At 46.2% G+C, this 20543-nt stretch overlaps 1 protein-coding gene across 3 annotated transcripts in view; it reads left to right on the forward strand.

Moving 5' to 3' along the window:
- Positions 1–20543, forward strand: part of SYT17 (synaptotagmin 17) — a 263433-nt gene that overhangs the window by 79861 nt on the left and 163029 nt on the right. For all 3 annotated transcript variants that reach the window (XM_068246850.1, XM_068246851.1, XM_068246852.1), the window contains exons 2-3: positions 1162–1179; positions 4070–4218. In XM_068246850.1, coding sequence (XP_068102951.1) covers positions 1162–1179; positions 4070–4218 — 167 coding nt within the window. The remainder of the gene's footprint in view (positions 1–1161; positions 1180–4069; positions 4219–20543) is intronic.

Consider the following 20543-nt stretch of genomic DNA (forward strand, 5'->3'; position numbering starts at 1 on the left):
CCTTTAAAGGTAGCCTGAGCTGAGAGGGATATGGAGGCTGACATATTTATTCCCTATTAAATTTAAACAATGCACATAGTCTGGCCGTCCTGCTGATCCTACGCCTCTTATGCTGGGAATAGACGGCTTGATTCTGAGCGATTAAGATGGCTCGATAGATCATTTCTGACGTGTCCGATCACCGTTCGATCGTTTTGCCTCTCACTATTGAAGTTAATTGAAAAAAGATAAGAAAAACGAGCGGAAGATAAGAGAATCGAGCGGGCAAAATGATCGGGTGCAGAATCGAGCGCCAGAATCGATCCGTGTATTTCCAGCATTATGCTAGTTACACACAATACAATTTTCTGATCAGATTTCCGATGGTTTCCATTTTTCCGTTCACTTCTATGGAAAATTGATCGGAAATCAGATCTGACCTGTTGGAAATAATCAATCTGACAGTAAATCTGTCAGAAAATTGTATCCTGTGTACCTAGCATAATACTTTTAGCCATAGATCCTGAATAACTATGCAGATCAGGTGCTCTGACTGACGTCTGACTGGATTTGCCGCATACTTGTTGGGTTGTGTGTGATTTAGTCGCTACTGTTGCATGAAAGATCAGCAGGGCTGCCAGGCAACTGGTAAATAACTATGGCAGCCTCCATATTCCTCTCACTTCAATTGTCTTTTACATTTCTTTTGAGTTGCATTAGTATGCTTATCTAGAAGCTTGGACTGCGCTACTCATCATTAGCTACAAACATATGTGGGAGTGTCAGAGTAAATTAGATGCATTGATTAGACTCTGATAGGTAAAGCATAAGAAACATTTGATAACAGCCAAATTAATGAGTTTAGTGTCACTGCAGGCCTTTGTGTTAACTAACCATAATGACTAGCGTTTAACCTAAAGCAAAATGGGATTTAATGCATCCCTAATGAGATTGCTAATTATTTCAGTATAGTTTAAACACAAGATGATGGGAATAGCACATTGTTTTCCAATTAAATACAAACTATGGGCAGCAATTCAATCATATAAAGCGTATCATTCAATGTAAATATGTGCTTAAACCATTTTTATCGCATAGACATTGGTTAATAAAACACTAAATTGTTTTATTTTTTATTTTTCATGTGTTCTATTTGCTTCTTTGTGGATATCAAAAGGACAGTTGGAGCCAATAAATGACGTAAGTGCATGTTATTTAGCTGCCTGTTATATAATTGAAAGGATAAGTGAAAGTACAAATCTATGTTCCCTTAAGGTGCGTTCAGACGCACTACTTCCGCCAACGACAGGTCCGTCAGACCCTCCCGCTGGGCAAACGTTCAGCGGACAGTAGCACGTGTGCACGTGCTGTTGGCAGACTGATAAGGCTGTTTCTGAACAATCCGCTCAGCAGCTGAATGTCCGCCCAGCGGGAGGGTCTGCCGGACCCGTCGATGACGGAAGTAGTGTGTGTGTACGCACCTTTATACTAATGCCCCATACACTTATGCTTCAGAGACTGCAGAGCAGTGGCCAACATCCCCCTACACCACTAGGCACTTCTTATATAGCCTCTAAGGTGGCTGTCTCCATACATACAGCGTGTGACATACGTAAGGGGTTTCTTACACCACATCTAATCTGTATGACAGGGCATTGGAAGCACCAAACCCCAAGTTATTTGATGTAATGAATTATGGAGTCAGTCTCCTACATACCTAATGGGAGCAGTAGGTCTCTGCTGCCCAATCTTTTAATTTTAAATATTCTGAGCTATGTTTTAATTTATGGTTTTTGAGGGTCTCTGAGGGGCATAAGGACAGGTGAAATTACATCAGTTTACTTATCCTTTGGTATGAAAGGGCATAAATCGTGTCCCCTCCCAGCAAATCCTTGATTGGAGCACACCCTATATTTTCCACCACACACTCATGGTGACCCCTGTGGAGTCATAGAACAAGTGCAGCCACCATAACCACCCTTCCCATCTGCAACAAGTGCAGCCACCATAACCACCCTTCCCATCTGCAACAGGTGCAGCCACCATAACCACCCTTCTCATCTGTAACAAGTGCAGCCACCATACCCACCCTGCTCATCTGCAACAAGTGCAGCCACCATAACCACCCTTCCCATCTGCAACAAGTGCAGCCACCATAACCACCCTTCCCATCTGCAACAAGTGCAGCCGCCATAACCACCCTTCTCATCTGCAACAAGTGCAGCCACCATAACCACCCTTCCCATCTGCAACAAGTGCAGCCACCATAACCACCCTTCCCATCTGCAACAAGTGCAGCCAGCATAACCACCCTTCTCATCTGTAACAAGTGCAGCCACCATAACCACCCTGCTCATCTGCAACAAGTGCAGCCACCATAACCACCCTTCCCATCTGCAACAAGTGCAGCCACCATAACCACCCTTCCCATCTGCAACAAGTGCAGCCGCCATAACCACCCTTCTCATCTGCAACAAGTGCAGCCACCATAACCACCCTTCCCATCTGCAACAAGTGCAGCCACCATAACCACCCTTCCCATCTGCAACAAGTGCAGCCACCATAACCACCCTTCCCATCTGCAACAAGTGCAGCCGCCATAACCACCCTTCTCATCTGTAACAAGTGCCGCCACCATAACCACCCTTCCCATCTGTAACAAGTGCAGCCACCATAACCACCCTTCTCATCTGTAACAAGTGCAGCCAGCATAACCACCCTTCTCATCTGTAACAAGTGCAGCCACCATAACCACCCTTCCCATCTGTAACAAGTGCAGCCACCATAACCACCCTTCCCATCTGTAACAAGTGCAGCCACCATAACCACCCTTCTCATCTGTAACAAGTGCCGCCACCATAACCACCCTTCTCATCTGTAACAAGTGCCGCCACCATAACCACCCTTCCCATCTGTAACAAGTGCAGCCACCATAACCACCCTTCCCATCTGTAACAAGTGCAGCCACCATAACCACCCTTCCCATCTGTAACAAGTGCAGCCACCATAACCACCCTTCCCATCTGTAACAAGTGCAGCCAGCATAACCACCCTTCTCATCTGCAACAAGTGCAGCCACCATAACCACCCTTCTCATCTGTAACAAGTGCAGCCACCATAACCACCCTCAGTGGCGTAGCTAAGAAGCTGTGGGCCCCAGTGCAAATTTAGCATTGGGGCCCCCCAAGCATGCTATAGATAACAATTGATTTAATAGAGCAAAAACAATCAAGGACAACCACAATATCAGGTGCAAGAAGGGGTGTTAATGATTACTACTATTCAAATCAACTATAGAAGTAAATATTATCAGCACAGGACCAATAAAGAGCTAATACTGTGTTTGAGGGGTGGGCCCCTCTAGCCCAATGGCCCCTATGCGGTCGCTACCTCTGCAACCCCTATTGCTATGCCACTGACCACCCTGCTCATCTGCAACAAGTGCAGCCACCATAACCACCCTTCCCATCTGTAACAAGTGCTGCCACCATTTACCTCTCAATAACATGTGTGGCCACCATTCTACTCTATAACTTTATGCTGCTACAACCCACTGCCATAACCAGTGTAGCTACCCCCCTCCCCAATATAAAAGTGCAGCCACCTTTAAACCCTCTTTCCTCCTCCCCCAATTACAGTTGCTGTCATCATCCTCCCTCCCCCAATAAACAAGCACGGCCATCTCTCTCTCTCTCTCTCTCTCTCTCTCTCTCCCTCTCTCTCTCTCTCTCTCTCTCTCTCTCTCTCTCTGTCTCTCTTGTCATTCTTACACGCTTGCCCCCCCCCCCCTCCCCCCAACAAGTTTCCCCTGTAATTTCCACTTCCAAGAGAGAAAGCAACTGGCTGCATGAAGAGCTGATCCCCAGTACTTACACCACTGCATGAAACCTATTTGTTTCCATTATTCACTATAGATTTTTGCCTCAAAGGACTTGTTTTTGCAGGGAATTGCACTGTGACATATTGTAGTTTGCCAAAAATTGCTATAGGCATTAAAGATTATATATGGATTTTATGAGGGCCATATTTTCTGGTGTTATTATCCAGTGATGAGCTTTTACCTTGCTGCTTGTTTTGGTTTCCTTTACAGGGGTTCCTCTCCAAAATCTCTGATCTGCTGCTATGTCGTTGGACTTGCCGAAACTGCTGTCAGAAGTGTTATGAGTGTACCTGCTGCCAATCAAGTGAAGATGAAGTGGAAATCCTGGGACCCTTTCCAGCTCAAACACCACCATGGCTGTTAGTATATTGGACAAAATGTTGCTTGCTGTCTTTAACCACTTGAGGACCCACCCTTTACCCCCCCTTAAGGACCAGCATTGAATTATGTGATCTGTGCTGGGTGGGCTCTACAGCCCCCAGCACAGATCAGGGTGCAGGCAGAGAGATCAGATCACCCCCCTTTTTTCCACACTAGGGGGATGATGTGCTGGGGGGGTCCGATCTCTCCTGCCTGCGTGTGGCTGGCGGGGGGGGGCACCTCAAAGCCCCCCTCCGCGGCGACATTCACCCCCCTCCCTCTCCTACCTGTCCCCCCGGTGATCGGGGCTGCACAGGACGCTATCCGTCCTGTTCAGCCTGTGACAGGACGTCCCCTGTCACATGGCGGCGATCCCCGGCCGCTGATTGGCCGGGGATCGCCGATCTGCCTTACGGCAGCAGCGCCGTACAATGTAAACAAAGCGGATTATTTCCATCGCCATCGGCGGCCCGCAGGCTATTCACGGAGCCCCCCGCCGTGATTTGACAGGAAGCAGCCGCTCATGCGAGCGGCTGCTTCCTGATTAATCAGCCTGCAGCTGGCGACGCAGTACTGCGTCGCTGGTCCTGCAGCTGCCACTTTGCCGACGCACGGTACAAGCGTGCGGTCGGCAAGTGGTTAAAGCATAACTTAAGTGAAAGGCATATAGAGGCTGCCATATTTATTTCCAGTAGCATGGCAGTAGAGCTGATCTGTTTGACTGCAGTAGTTTCTGAATCACACACCTGAAACAAGCATGTGATTCATCTAGTCAGACTTCAATCAGAGCATCCGGTCTGCATGCTTGTTCAGGGTCTGTGGCTAAGAGTAATCTGCATTGTTTAAAAGGAAATAAATATGTCGGCCTCCTTATTCCTCACACTTCAGATGTCCTTTAAGCTACCCAGACATGGGTTGATAACAGCCTGATCTGGCCAACAACTGCTTAACCACTTAAGGACCACAGTCTTTTCGCCCCTTAAGGACCAGAGCCTTTTTCTCCATTCAGACCACTGCAGCTTTCAGGGTTTATTGCTCGGTCATACAACCTACCACCTAAAGGAATTTTACCTCCTTTTCTTGTCACTAAGGGCCCTTTTCCACCAGCGCAAACTGAAACGCAAACCGCTAGCGATTTTACAATCGCTACGGTTTGCTTTTTAACATAGGAATCGCGGTAGGTCATTTCCACTACCGCGATTCGCTTTTGACGGGAACGCGAACGCGCGGCGGAGCGATATTTGCCGCGATTTTGCTAAGCAGTGCATAGCATAGCAAAATCGCGGCCGCGAGCGTCGGGGAATCGCCGGTTTTGCGATTCAGCAATCGCTAGCGTTCAGCGTGAACGCTAGCGACTGCAGGTGGAAAAGGGCCCTAATACAGCTTTCTTTTGCTGCTATTTGATTGCTGCTGCGAGTTTTAGTTTTTATTATATTCATCAAAAAAGACATGAATTTTGGCAAAAAAATGACTTTTTTAACTTGCTGTGCTGACATTTTTCAAATAAAGTAAAATTTCCTATACATTTGAGCGCGAAAGTTATTCTGCTACATGTCTTTGATTAAAAACAAAAACCATTCAGTGTATATTTATTGGATTGGGTAAAAGTTATAGCGTTTACAAACTATGGTGCCAAAAGTGAATTTTCCCATTTTCAAGCATCTCTGACTTTTCTGCGCACCTGTCAGGTTTCATGAGGGGCTAAAATTCCAGGATAGTACAAATACCCCCCAAATGACCCCATTTTGGAAAGAAGACATCCCAAAGTATTCAGTGAGAGGCATGGTGAGTTCATAGAAGATTTTATTTTTTGTCACAAGTTAGCGGAAAATGACACTTTCTGACAAAAAAAAGAAAAAAAAAGTTTCCATTTCTTCTAACTTGCGACAAAAAAAAAATGAAATCTGCCACGGACTCACTATGCTCCTCTCTGAATACCTTGAAGTGTCTACTTTCCAAAATGGGGTCATTTGTGGGGTGTGTTCACTGTCCTGGCATTTTGGGGGTGCCTAATTGTAAGCACCGCTGTAAAGCCTAAAGATGCTCATTGGACTTTTGGCCCCTTAGCGCAGTTAGGCTGCAAAAAAGTGCCACACATGTGGTATTGCCGTACTCAGGAGAAGTACTATAATGTGTTTTGGGGTGTATTTTTACACATACCCATGCTGGGTGGGAGAAATATCTCCGTAAATGACAATTGTTTTATTTTTTTTACACACAATTGTCTATTTATAGAGATATTTCTCCCACTCAGCATGGGTATGTGGAAAAATACACCCCAAAACACATTATACTACTTCTCCTGAGTACGGCGATACCACATGTGTGGCACTTTTTTGCACCCTAACTGCGCTAAGGGGCCCAAAGTTCAATGAGTACCTTTAGGATTTCACAGGTCATTTTGAGAAATTTCGTTTCAAGACTACTCCTCACGGTTTAGGGCCCCTAAAATGCCAGGACAGTATAGGAACCCCACAAATTACCCCATTTTAGAAAGAAGACACCCCAAGGTATTCCGTTAGGAGGAGGGTGAGTTCATAGAAGATTTTTTTTTTTTGTCACAAGTTAGCGGAAATTGATTTTAATTGTTTTTTTTTCACAAAGTGTCATTTTCCGCTAACTTGTGACAAAAAATAAAATCTTCTATGAACTCACCATACACCATACAACGGAATACCTTGGGGTGTCTTCTTTCTAAAATGGGGTCATTTGTGGGGTTCCTATAGTGCCCTGGCATTTTAGGGGCCCTAAACCGTGAGGAGTAGTCTTGAAACCAAATGTCGCAAAATGACCTGTGAAATCCTAAAGGTACTCATTGGACTTTGGGCCTCTTAGCGCACTTAGGGTGCAAAAAAGTGCCACACATGTGGTACCGCCGTACTCAGGAGAAGTAGTATAATGTGTTTTGGGGTGTATTTTTACACATACCCATGCTGGGTGGGAGAAATATCTCTGTAAATGACAATTGTTTGATTTTTTTTACACACAATTGTCCATTTACAGAGAGATTTCTCCCACCCAGCATGGGTATGTGTAAAAATACACCCCAAAACACAATATACTACTTCTTCTGAGTACGGCGATACCACATGTGTGACACTTTTTTGCAACCTAGGTGCGCTAAGGGGCCTAACGTCCTATTCACAGGTCATTTTGAGGCATTTGGATTCTAAACTACTGCCCACGGTTTAGGGCCCCTAAAATGCCAGGGCAGTATAGGAACCCCACAAGTGACCCCATTTTAGAAAGAAGACACCCCAAGGTATTCTGTTAGGAGTATGATGAGTTCATAGAAGTTTTTTTTTTTGTCACAAGTTAGCGGAAAATGACACTTTGTGAAAAAAAAAACAATACATATCAATTTCCGCTAACTTGTGACAAAAAATAAAATCTTCTATGAACTCATCATACACCTAACAGAATACCTTGGGGTGTCTTCTTTCTAAAATGGGGTCACTTGTGGGGTTCCTATACTGCCCTGGCATTTTAGGGGCCCTAAACCGTGAGGAGTAGTCTTGAACCCAAATGTCTCAAAATGACCTGTGAAATCCTAAAGGTACTCATTGGACTTTGGGCCCCTTAGCACAGTTAGGCTGCAAAAAAGTGTCACACATGTGGTATCGCCGTACTCAGAAGAAGTAGTATAATGTGTTTTGTGGTGTATTTTTACATATAACCATGCTGGGTGGGAGAAATATCTCTGTAAATGACTCATTTTTGATTTTTTTTACACACAATTGTCCATTTACAGAGAGATTTCTCCCACCCAGCATGGGTATGTGTAAAAATACACCACAAAACACATTATACTACTTCTCCTGAGTATGGCGATACCACATGTGTGACACTTTTTTGCAGCCTAGGTGCGCTAAGGGGCCCAACGTCCTATTCACAGGTCATTTTGAGGCATTTGTTTTCTAGACTACTCCTCACGGTTTAGGGCCCCTAAAATGCCAGGGCAGTATAGGAACCCCACAAGTGACCCCATTTTAGAAAGAAGACACCCCAAGGTATTCCGTTAGGGGTATGGTGAGTTCATAGAAGATTTTATTTTTTGTCACGAGTTAGTGAAAAATGACACTTTGTGAAAAAAACAATAAAAATCCAATTTCCGCTAACTTTTGACAAAAAATAAAATCTTCTATGAACTCATCATACACCTAACAGAATACCTTGGGGTGTCTTCTTTCTAAAATGGGGTCACTTGTGGGGTTCCTATACTGCCCTGGCATTTTACGGGCCCAAAACTGTGAGTAGTCTGGAAACCAAATTTCTCAAAATGACTCTTCAGGGGTATAAGCATCTGCAAATTTTGATGACAGGTGGTCTATGAGGGGGCAAATTTTGTGGAACCGGTCATAAGCAGGGTGGCCTCTTAGATGACAGGATGTTTTGGGCCTGATCTGATGGATAGGAGTGCTAGGGGGGTGACAGGAGGTGATTGATGGGTGTCTCAGGGGGCGGTTAGAGGGGAAAATAGATGCAATCAATGCACTGGGGAGGTGATCGGAAGGGGGTCTGAGGGGGATCTGAGGGTTTGGCCGAGTGATCAGGAGCCCACACAGGGCAAATTAGGGCCTGATCTGATGGGTAGGTGTGCTAGGGGGTGACAGGAGGTGATTGATGGGTGTCTCAAGGTGTGATTAGAGGGGGGAAATAGATGCAAGCAATGCACTAGCGAGGTGATCAGGGCTGGGGTCTGAGGACGTTCTGAGGTGTGGGCGGGTGATTGGGTGCCCGCAAGGGGCAGATTAGGGTCTAATCTGATGGGTAACCGTGACAGGTGGTGATAGGGGGTGATTGATGGGTAATTAGTGGGTGTTTAGAGGAGAGAAGAGATGTAAACACTGCACTTGGGAGGTGATCTGATGTCGGATCTGCGGGCGATCTATTGGTGTGGGTGGGTGATCAGATTGCCCGCAAGGGGCAGGTTAGGGGCTGATTGATTGGTGGCAGTGACAGGGGGTGATTGATGGGTGGCAGTGACAGGGGGTGATTGATAGGTGATTGAAAGGTGATCAGTGGGTTATTACAGGGAATAACAGATGTAAATATTGCACTGGCGAATTGATAAGGGGGGGTCTGAGAGCAATCTGAGCGTGTGGGCGGGTGATTGGGTGCCCGCAAGGGGTAGATTAGGGTCTAATCTGATGGGTAACAGTGACAGGTGGTGATAGGGGGTGATTGATGGGTGATTGATGGGTAATTAGTGGGTGTTTAGAGGAGAGAAGAGATGTAAACACTGCACTTGGGAGGTGATCTGATGTCGGATCTGCGGGCGATCTATTGGTGTGGGTGGGTGATCAGATTGCCCGCAAGGGGCAGGTTAGGGGCTGATTGATGGGTAGCAGTGACAGGGGGTGATTGACGGGTGATTGACGGGTGATTGACAGGTGATTGACAGGTGATCAGGGGGGATAGATGCATACAGTACACGGTGGGGGGGGGGGGGGGTCTGGGGAGAATCTGAGGGGTGGGGGGGTGATCAGGAGGGGGCAGTGGGCAGGTGGAGGGATAAAAAAAATAGCGTTGACAGATAGTGACAGGGAGTGATTGATGGGTGATTAGGGGGGTGACTGGGTGCAAACAGTGGTCTGGGGGGTGGGCAGGAGGGGGGTCTGAGGGGTGCTGTGGGCGATCAGGGGGCAGGGGGGGGGGAAATCAGTGTGCTTGGGTGCAGACTAGGGTGGCTGCAGCCTGCCCTGGTGGTCCCTCGGACACTGGGACCACCAGGGCAGGAGGCAGCCAGTATAATAGGCTTTGTATACATTACAAAGCCTATTATACATATGTGCAGCGGCGATCCGGGTGCTAGTAACCCGCCGGCGCTTCCGAACGGCCGGCGGGTTACTACGAGCAGTGGGCGGAGCGAGTCCCCGGCGGCTGATCGCGTCACGAATGACGCGATCACCGCATAGCCACTCCCGCAGCCGCCCCCGCCGATGGGCGTATTGCGGTCGTTTGGGCCCGGACTTTGCCGCCGCCCATCGGCTGGGGGCGGTCCTCAAGTGGTTAATAAAACACTCTAGTTCAAGCAGTTTATAGTCATTGTGTAACGCAATTTCAGTCTGTTTGTGCATATGGGTATTGATCTAGAACTGTGATCTGCAAACTTCGCTCTCCAGCTGCTACAAGTCCCAAAATGCATTTGCCTGACAGCCACAGTCATGATTCATAAAGGCAAATGCATTGTGGGACTTGTCGTTCCTTAACAGCTGGAGAGACAAGTTTGCAGATCACTTATCTAGAACATCTACCTGATGGTAGTATCTCAATCAAAGAGTTTCCAGGGTGAGGGTTAGCGTTGATATTTTTTTGGCCCTTCTCATACAGCGAGTCTTATAATAGAGAGATGGTAGCTCAGTGCTAATAAAGAACTCTGCTGTTTTTATAACGCGATGCAGAGCTTCTATAATGCCCATGGTGCAGCTATTTATTATACCAGGCCATCATGCAGCTGGTCAAGATGCTCTCTATAGTGCGTCTGTAAAAATTAAACAGCATCTTCTGTGAAAGGTTAGCACTCCTTAAGGTAGCCATACACTGGTCGATTTGCCATCAGATTCGACCAGCAGACAGATCCCTATCTGATCGAATCTGATCAGAGAGAGATCGTATGGCTACCTTTACTGCAAACAGATTGTGAACCGATTTCAGCCTGAAACCGATCACAATCTGTTGTGGTGGTGCTGCCGCCGCTTCCCCCCGCCCGCATGCCCGCATACATTACCTGCTCCGCTGGTGCGACTGCCCCCGGTCACCGATCTTCTTCTCCGTCTCCGCTCTGGTCTGCTCTGGTCTCCGGCATGCTTCCCTTCTTCCTGTCTGGGGGAAGTTTAAACAGTAGAGCGCCCTCTACTGTTTAAACTTCCTGCCGGGACAGGAAGAAGGGAAGCATGCCGGAGGAGACCAGACCAGAGCCGATACGGAGAAGAGCGGAGACCCGGGAGTCGCGCCGGCGGAGCAGGTAATGTATGCGGCTCTATTGCGTCGGTCGTCGGGCACTCGAACGCCGCTAGCGATGCGCTCTTTACCCGCGGGCGATCGACGGTTATTTTCCGCACGGCGCGATCGATGGGATCGGACAGAATGGATCGAAATTCGGCGTGTAACGTGAACGATTGGCAGCAGATTCGATCCCAGTGATCGAATCTGCTGTCGAAACGGGTGCAAATCAGGCCAGTGTATGGCCACCTTTAGATTTCTCAAAAAATGGAGGCATTGTTGTGCTTTGCCAATTACAGCTAAAGCATTGTCAGCCCAGGACAGTTCCTCTGTGATGGTGACTTAAGGCTGGAAACTCTCTCCACAGCCTCTGCATTGATCAATATCAGTTTGTGATTAGTCTTTTTGATGGTCTTAAAGTTTAGAATAACTTATTTGGTCTTTTTTGTATTTAACAACAGGTTGTTAATGTAACACCGTGCTGTCAGGTTGCTAACTTTGATCCTGTATGCCGCTTACTCATTGTCTGATTAAAGCCCAATAACAGTCATATTATCTGCAAATTTAACAATTGTTTGATTTATGGATATGTTGCCTTACATGGATAAAAAGTCCATAGAGGAGTTTGTGTGTTTCCCTAACCTGACAGTTGAGAGCAATTGGAAAGGCAGACCAATAACCAGTTGCATATGGAGGGAGCAAGTCCTCGTGCACATGGAAATCAGTTGGATAGTAGTGATAGTTAGGCCCGGTTCACATTAGCGTTCCCTGTCCAGATCCGCCTGATCGGATCCGGACCGTACACTGTACGAACGGAACGTACGTTCCGCATAGCAATGCAGAGGCTATGCGGACATTCACACGCTTCCGTACAGTACGGAGCCGGACCGGATCCGGACTCCGAACACTTTTCCAACATGCGCTATTTTTTGGTCCGGATCATCCGGCCCACGCACCCGGACCGAAGCCTGACTGCACCATCCGCGTATAGAAAACCAATGGGAAACGGAAGCACAGAACACACTGGAGACAACACCGGACGTTCTACCCCACTTCCTTTGAGGATTTATAGCGGCCATTTCGGATAGGGACACATGGGCCCAGCATATCTGGAGTGGAGCAGCAGTGACAGACGTGCTGGAGCTGTTTGGCAGTATGTCGGAGGTGGAGGTGAGGCCTACAGCGGAGGACCTGATTCACCAGGTGCACCTTCTGCAGACCCCAACAAATTTTAAGGTATTTTGTTTTTTTTTTGTTTTTTTCCCCCCATGGATCCGGATGGCAGCCTGAAGCAGTCCTGATGCAAACGGTCCGGATCGGATCCGGATCGGAACCGTACGGTTCCAATCTGGATCAGGTCCTGATACGATCCGGATCCGGTCCGTTTGCATGCCAAAACGCAAGTGTGAACGGGGCCTTACATAGTTACATAACACACTTAGATAGCACTACAACTCCTATACGAGTCTAATGATTGACAAGTGAAGACACAACAAAGTCCTTCAAACTGTCTAGGGCATCTATGGGTGACTTGTGACAGGCAGGAGTCTTCTTCAGTGACAGCCACCACCTCACCCTCTAAAGTAGGCACTCACCCTTGATTAATGACCCTCTGCAAGCCGGTCTAGTGGGACTTTTTGCTTTTTTTTTAATGCCTGGCTGTTGTTATTAATATTTATATGCCCTTGGAAATATTTGCCAGTTCATGGTATTATTTGTAAGACGTTGATATCCACCGGTCATTTCCTATTTTTGGCATTATGTGCAGGTCACTGACTGTGAATGGTAAATTGGCATTACCTGCATGTCATCAATATCTTCTTCTTGCTGCTTTACAGTGGTAATATCTACACATTATTGAAATCTGCTTGTTGTTGGTAATAGCTGCATGTCATTTATATCTGCTTGCAGTTGGTAATGTCTGCAAATGATGGGAAATGGCCTGTTTCTAATAATATCTACAATTGATTGGAATTTGCTTGTTGCTGGTAATATCTGTATGCCTTTTGCGTTCATTGAGAAATACTTTTCAGTCTAATAGGGCTGTGCATTTGTAGCAGTCACAAATAACCCCCAGTCTAAGGCCCGTTTCACACTTGCGTTAAGAGGCAAACGGAACTTTGAAAAAGGATCTGATTAGCAGTCGATCAGATCCGTTGTCACTCTGTTTGCGTTTAGCTGCTTCCGTTTTGTTTCCTCATATTCATCTCCCCCACCCCCCACCCCCGGCTCCCATTAGCAAAGTGAATTTTGCTGGATAGAACGGTCCATTTCTTCACTAGTGTGAAGAAACGTTCCCGTTTCCTCATTGCCCCAATGCAGCGCTTCAGCTTTCGTTTTCGTTCCCCTCGGCTTAGCGGGCTGGAAAAATTGCTGCAGAACTAAATATGCGGTCCATTCAGTGGATGGTGCGGAACAGATCCGTTCTAACAGACCAATGTGAACACATCCATAGGTTAACATTAGATCTGTATGCATCCGTTAAGATCCATTCCTTTCCGATCCGCGAACTGACCGGGCCTTAATCAAAAGATTGAGCTGGTGAGAAATTAGCATGTTCCCCAATCTCTGTGTCTGAAGACTCAGTATTAGAACATTAGAAAGTGGGGACACATTATATGGCACCTTACACAATCTGAGACAAAATGTAGGGAAAACTTGAAATCTGAGACATATTTGAATACACAGTAAAAGCACTGTAAGGGCTCTTTTACACTTAAAGGGAAGGTCCAAGCAAAAAAAAAAAATGAGATTCACTTACCTGGGGCTTCTACCAGCCCCATGCAGCCATCCTGTGCCCTCGTAGTCACTCACTGCTGCTCCAGTCCCCCGCTGGCAGCTTTCTGACCTCGGAGGTCAGGGCCAAATTGCGTACATTTTTACACATTCCCGCTAGTGCAGGAACATTAACACATACATTTTTACGCGTTAGTGGTGAAACGCGTAAATTTTTGTTCCTGCACTAGCTGGAATGCGTAAAAATGTATGCAATGTGGCCCTTACCTCCGAGGTCAGAAAGCTGCCAGCGGGGGACTGGAGCAGCAGTGAGTGACTACAAGGGCACAGGATGGCTACATGGGGCTGGTAGAAGCCCCAGGTAAGTGAATCTCATTTTTTTTTTTTTGCTTGAACCTTCCCTTTAATGTAATACAGCATTTTTAAATTGTGCTGCAGTGATGCTTTTGTCTGTGTGCGATGTGTGTTTCGTATTTAGTGGAATTCTATGGTAATGTAGAAAAAGCACATTTGTTTTTGCAAAAATTGCATCTGATTTTGAAGTTAATTAGTTATATTTTCATGTTAATTAACTTCAGTGGCATGCACAGTAAAATCGCAATGCGAAACATTGCATTAAAAAAACGCTTAAAAATGAAAAATAGCAAAGGAAAAAACAAAGGATAAAAACTCCAAAAAGTGCTTGGAAAACACACACACACCACACACCACACACACACACACACACACACACACACGTCCTTCTCAAAAAATTAGCATATTGTGATAAAGTTCATTCATTTCTGTAATGTACTGATAAAAATTAGACTTTTATATATTTTAGATTCATTACACACAACTGAAGTAGTTCAAGCCTTTTATTGTTTTAATATTGATGATTTTGGCATACAGCTCATGAAAACCCAAAATTCCTATCTCAAAAAATTAGCATATTTCATCCGACCAATAAAAGAAAAGTGTTTTTAAAACAAAAAAAAGTCAACCTTCAAATAATTATGTTCAGTTATGCACTCAATACTTGGTCGGGAATCCTTTTTCAGAAATGATTGCTTCAATGCGGCGTGGCATGGAGGCAATCAGCCTGTGGCACTGCTCAGGTGTTATGGAGGCCCAGGATGCTTCGATAGTGGCCTTAAGCTCATCCAGAGCGTCTGTCAACTTTCTCTTCACAATATCCCACAGATTCTATGGGGTTCAGGTCAGGAGAGTTGGCAGGCCAATTGAGCACAGTAATACCATGGTCAGTAAACCATTTACCCATAATTTGACAAAAGAAAGTGAAAATGGACGCGCATCTAACCAAGATGCACCTGACATTGCATAGGGCTAATAAGCCTCTCAAAGGCACAACTGTGCTCATTGCAGTAGAACAGGTGCAGTAGAACCAATGCATCTCACAATACAAATAATGGAAGCAAACTTATGCATTAACATTATTAACTTATTAGGGGTCCTTAACCCTTCTCTTATTGAGAGAGACATCAGTTCAACAGCAGGGACGGCTCGTGCAGCCTTCTCTCGGGGTCCCCACCCTAACCTATGTTTAAAATCACCCAGCGATATGGGAACATGCTAGCAGCATAGTCTTGGGAGCAGCAGGCCATATAAAGGGGAAGGGGTGTGGCGTGGGCGGTGCCCCAGGCTCTCTCACTGCCTGGGGAACACCGCCCACAGCCACAACCCAACCCAAAGAAAAGAATTAGTTACTCATAATTTGACAAAAGAAAGTGAAAATGGACGCGCATCTAACCAAGATGCACCTGACATTGCATAGGGCTAATAAGCCTCTCAAAGGCACAACTGTGCTCATTGCAGTAGAACAGGTGCAGTAGAACCAATGCATCTCACAATACAAATAATGGAAGCAAACTTATGCATTAACATTATTAACTTATTAGGGGTCCTTACCCTTCTCTTATTGAGAGAGACATCAGTTCAACAGCAGGGACGGCTCGTGCAGCCTTCTCTCGGGGTCCCCACCCTAACCTATGTTTAAAATCACCCAGCGATATGGGAACATGATAGCAGCATAGTCTTGGGAGCAGCAGGCCATATAAAGGGGAAGGGGTGTGGCGTGGGCGGTGCCCCAGGCTCTCTCACTGCCTGGGGAACACCGCCCACAGCCACAACCCAACCCAAAAAAAAGAATTAGTTACTCATAATTTGACAAAAGAAAGTGAAAATGGACGCGCATCTAACCAAGATGCACCTGACATTGCATTGGTTAGATGCGCGTCCATTTTCACTTTCTTTTGTCAAATTATGAGTAAACCATTTACCAATGGTTTTGGCACTGTGAGCAGATGCCAGGTCATGCTGAAAAATGAAATCTTCATCTCCATAAAGCTTTTCAGCAGATGGAACCATGAAGTGCTCCAAAATCTCCTGATAGCTAGCTGCATTGACCCTGCCCTTGATAAAACACAGTGGACCAACACCAGCAGCTGATATGGCACCCCAGACCATCACTGACTGTGGGTACTTGACACTGGACTTCAGGCATTTTGGCATTTCCCTCTCTCCAGTCTTCCTCCAGACTCTGGCACCTTGATTTCCGAATGACATGCAAAAGTTACTTTCATCCAAAAAAAGTACTTTGGACCACTGAGCAACAGTCCAGTGCTGCTTCTCTGTAGCGCTGGTCAGGCGCTTCTGCCGCTGTTTCTGGTTCAAAAGTGGCTTGACCTGGGGATGCGGCACCTGTAGCCCATTTCCTGCACTCGCCTGTACACGGTGGCTCTGGATGTTTCTACTCCAGACTCAGTCCACTGCTTCCGCAGGTCCCCCAAGGTCTGGAATCGTTCCTTCTCCACAGTCTTCCTCAGGGTCCGGTCACCTCTTCTCGTTGTGCAGCGTTTTCTGCCACACTTTTTCCTTCCCACAGACTTCCCACTGAGGTGCCTTGATACAGCACTCTGGTAACAACCTATTCGTTCAGAAATCTCTTTCTGTGTCTTACCCTCTTGCTTGAGGGTGTCAATGATGGCCTTCTGGACAGCAGTCAGGTCGGCAGTCTTACTCATGATTGCGGTTTTGAGTAATGAACCAGGCTGGGAGTTTTTAAAGGAATCTTTTGCAGGTGTTTAGAGTTAATTAGTTGATTCAGATGATTAGGTTAATAGCTTGTTAAGAGAACCTTTTCATGATATGCTAATTTTTTGAGATAGGACTTTTGGGTTTTCATGAGCTGTATGCCAAAATCATCATTATTAAAACAATAAAAGGCTTGAACTACTTCAGTTGTGTGTGTGAGGAAACGCGGAAAAGCCGCCGCGTGTGCCAAGAGCTAGGCGGCTGACTCCGCGTCCTACGCGGCGGTTTGCACGCGTCTGGTTGTGTGGTGGAACGTGGAAAAGCCGCCGCATGTCCTGACAGCAAAGCGGCTGTTTGCATGCAGCAGCATGTGCTTGGTGTGGCTGGGTCTGTTAGTGCACCTAGGCAGATGGAGAGCTATGCTCGCGCGGGCCTGAATTCAGGACCTTTATACCTGCAGAGGAAGTGTCAGCTGATCAGGAAGGTCAGCTGATTCCTGCAGGACTCATGATTGGCTGAATGGTTCGGGCGGGGCAGCAGAGTCCAGCAACTATATATTCTGCTGCTTATTCAGTTGCTGGTTGTCTGGCGTTGCAAACACATACGTGGGAGCACTCAGACCTGTAGTCAGATCCTTAAGTGTGCCGGGACCAGCTGGAGCTGTAATCCTACACTTAGCTAGATTCTGTTGATAGCTAAAGTACTAGTTTGATTGTGATTATCTGTTATGACTCTTTGCCTGCCTGACTATCCTCCTGAACTCTGATCTTGTACCATGCCATTCTGATACTCTGTTGCCGAACCCCGGCTCGTCCTTAGACTCTGCTTCTGCCTCCTGATCTTGTACCTCGATATTTCTGATACCCTGTTGCCGAACCCTGCCTGTACCTAGACTCCGCCTCTGCCTTCTGATTCTGTACTTTATCTGTCCGTGTGTTACAACCTGGCTTGTCCGACCTCGAGAACCGACCTTACTATTGGAGGCGGTTCCCCGTCCTGTTAGTGACACTACCTCCTGAGTGTTACTTTCAGACTTACCTTCCTACTGTCAGCCCGACTCCTCCCGCCTTGGAGAGTTCAGGCCTTCGGAAGGAAGCCGTGCAGTACTCCTCACTGCACTGAGGCCAGTCCTCTAAGTGTTACTGTTACACCAAACACTACACTCTACTCAGGTGAACAGAGGTTAGCTGGTATATCGGATTATCGGTGATACTGCAGATCACTTATAATCTGGTATACATCTGTATTCCCAGTGATACTGCAGATCACCGGTAATCAGATCCTCTCTGTGCTTCACCGTTCGTTACAGTGTGTAATGAATCTAAAATAAATGAAAGTCTAATGTTTATCAGTACATTACAGAAAATAATGAACTTTATCACAATATGCTAATTTTTTAAGAAGGACCTGTACATATATTGTAATTAAAAAATATATACAATTAAGTTTTCTGGAATAATAAGATGGCGAAATTCACTCTCAAATACTGAGCAAAGGATTTAGTGTTAATGCCCACACACACACTAGATGGTTGTTGCCCAGTGGGGATCAGGATCTAGCGTCACTAGGCTGCTTGCTAGTGATGTGTTCTGTTGCTATGTGGGGTTGAGGGATGGTCGAGTGGCACGGGGGTGTCGTCACACCTGAGCTGGGTGAGTGGAGAGAACAATATTTTCGGCCATTGCTTGGCCTAATCAAAGCGCCGTTCAAATCAATGGTGGAGAAGCTGAGGGAGGTCTGGGGCCGCTGTACACACAATGGATTTTATGGCAGAGGCAGTCTTTATAGGCCACCTCGCCCAAGTTTCATCTAACGTTTGTATGGAGCTTTACCGAAGTTCAGATCACAAGAATAGCACAAGTTGTGGTAAGTAATAGTGATAAGCAAACAATTCTCCTTATCTCCATTGAGCCAGGGAGAGATTTAAAGCTAAGGAATCAAAGCCTCTATATGTTGGCTAGATAGGAAGCTGGCTCACGAGGCATTGCTCATTTGCATGCCAGGAGAATTTTTTTTTTACTTCTAGTTAGATGCTAATGCATCAGAAAGGTGTTGTTCTCTCACAATTCTGCACCATACTGTATTTAAAATGCTGTTGTTATATGTTGAGGAAAAAAGAGTTAAAGAGAATCTGCATTGTTAAAATCGCACAAAAGTAAACATACCAGTACGTTAGGGGACATCTCCTATTACCCTCTGACACAATTTCGCCGCTCCTCGCCGCATTAAAAGTGGTTAAAAACAGTTTTAAAAAGTTTGTTTATAAACAAACAAAATGGCCACCAAAACAGGAAGTAGGTTGATGTACAGTATGTCCACACATAGAAAATACATCCATACACAAGCAGGCTGTATACAGCCTTCCTTTTGAATCTCAAGAGATTATTTGTGTGTTTCTTTCCCCCTGTTCTCATGCACTGAAGTTTCAGGCTGCTTGTTTCTTCCTGCAAACAGCTTTGCCCTTGTCTGTAATTCCTAAGTATGTGAAAGCCCAGCCAGCTCAGAGGAGGATTTATCCAGCTTGTAAACGATAAGAGAGAAGAGAGAAGCTGCCCTAATCTAAATAATACACAGGCAGTGTGCATAGAGCGGCCTGGAAGGGGGAGTTCATAGCAGAACCACAACACTGAAGAACTTGGCAGCCTTCCAGACACAGGCTGACAAGTCCACTCCTCGGGGGGGGGGGGGGTGTGTTCTGTGAGGAAACGCGGAAAAGCCGCCGCGTGTGCCAAGAGCTAGGCGGCTGACTCCGCGTCCTACGCGGCGGTTTGCACGCGTCTGGTTGTGTGGTGGAACGTGGAAAAGCCGCCGCATGTCCTGACAGCAAAGCGGCTGTTTGCATGCAGCAGCATGTGCTTGGTGTGGCTGGGTCTGTTAGTGCACCTAGGCAGATGGAGAGCTATGCTCGCGCGGGCCTGAATTCAGGACCTTTATACCTGCAGAGGAAGTGTCAGCTGATCAGGAAGGTCAGCTGATTCCTGCAGGACTCATGATTGGCTGAATGGTTCGGGCGGGGCAGCAGAGTCCAGCAACTATATATTCTGCTGCTTATTCAGTTGCTGGTTGTCTGGCGTTGCAAACACATACGTGGGAGCACTCAGACCTGTAGTCAGATCCTTAAAGAGGAACTCCAGTGAAAATAATGTAATAAAAAAAGTGCTTCATTTTTACAATAATTATGTATACATGATTTAGTCAGTGTTTGCTCATTGTAAAATCTTTCCTCTCCCAGATTCACATTCTGACATGTATTACATGGTGACATTGTTACTGTGGGCAGATTAAGGAGCTGTTGCTAGCTGGTCTGGCTTTAACAGACAGCTGTAAGCAGCTATTTCCTGTCTGAACATTGTTACATTGTGGCAGTTTGCCAGGAGTACCGTACGGTACCAGAGCCTCTTGTGGGAGGGGTTTCAGCACAAAATCAGTCATACAGCGCCCCCTGATGGTCTGTTTGTGAAAATCATTATTTTTCTCATGTAAAAGTGGGTATCAGCTACTGATTGGGATAAAGTTCAATTCTTGGTCGGAGTTTCTCTTTAAGTGTGTCGGGACCAGCTGGAGCTGTAATCCTACACTTAGCTAGATTCTGTTGATAGCTAAAGTACTA

Source organism: Hyperolius riggenbachi, chromosome 7 (genome assembly GCF_040937935.1).
Source record: "Hyperolius riggenbachi isolate aHypRig1 chromosome 7, aHypRig1.pri, whole genome shotgun sequence".
Classification (NCBI taxonomy): Eukaryota; Metazoa; Chordata; class Amphibia; order Anura; family Hyperoliidae; genus Hyperolius; species Hyperolius riggenbachi.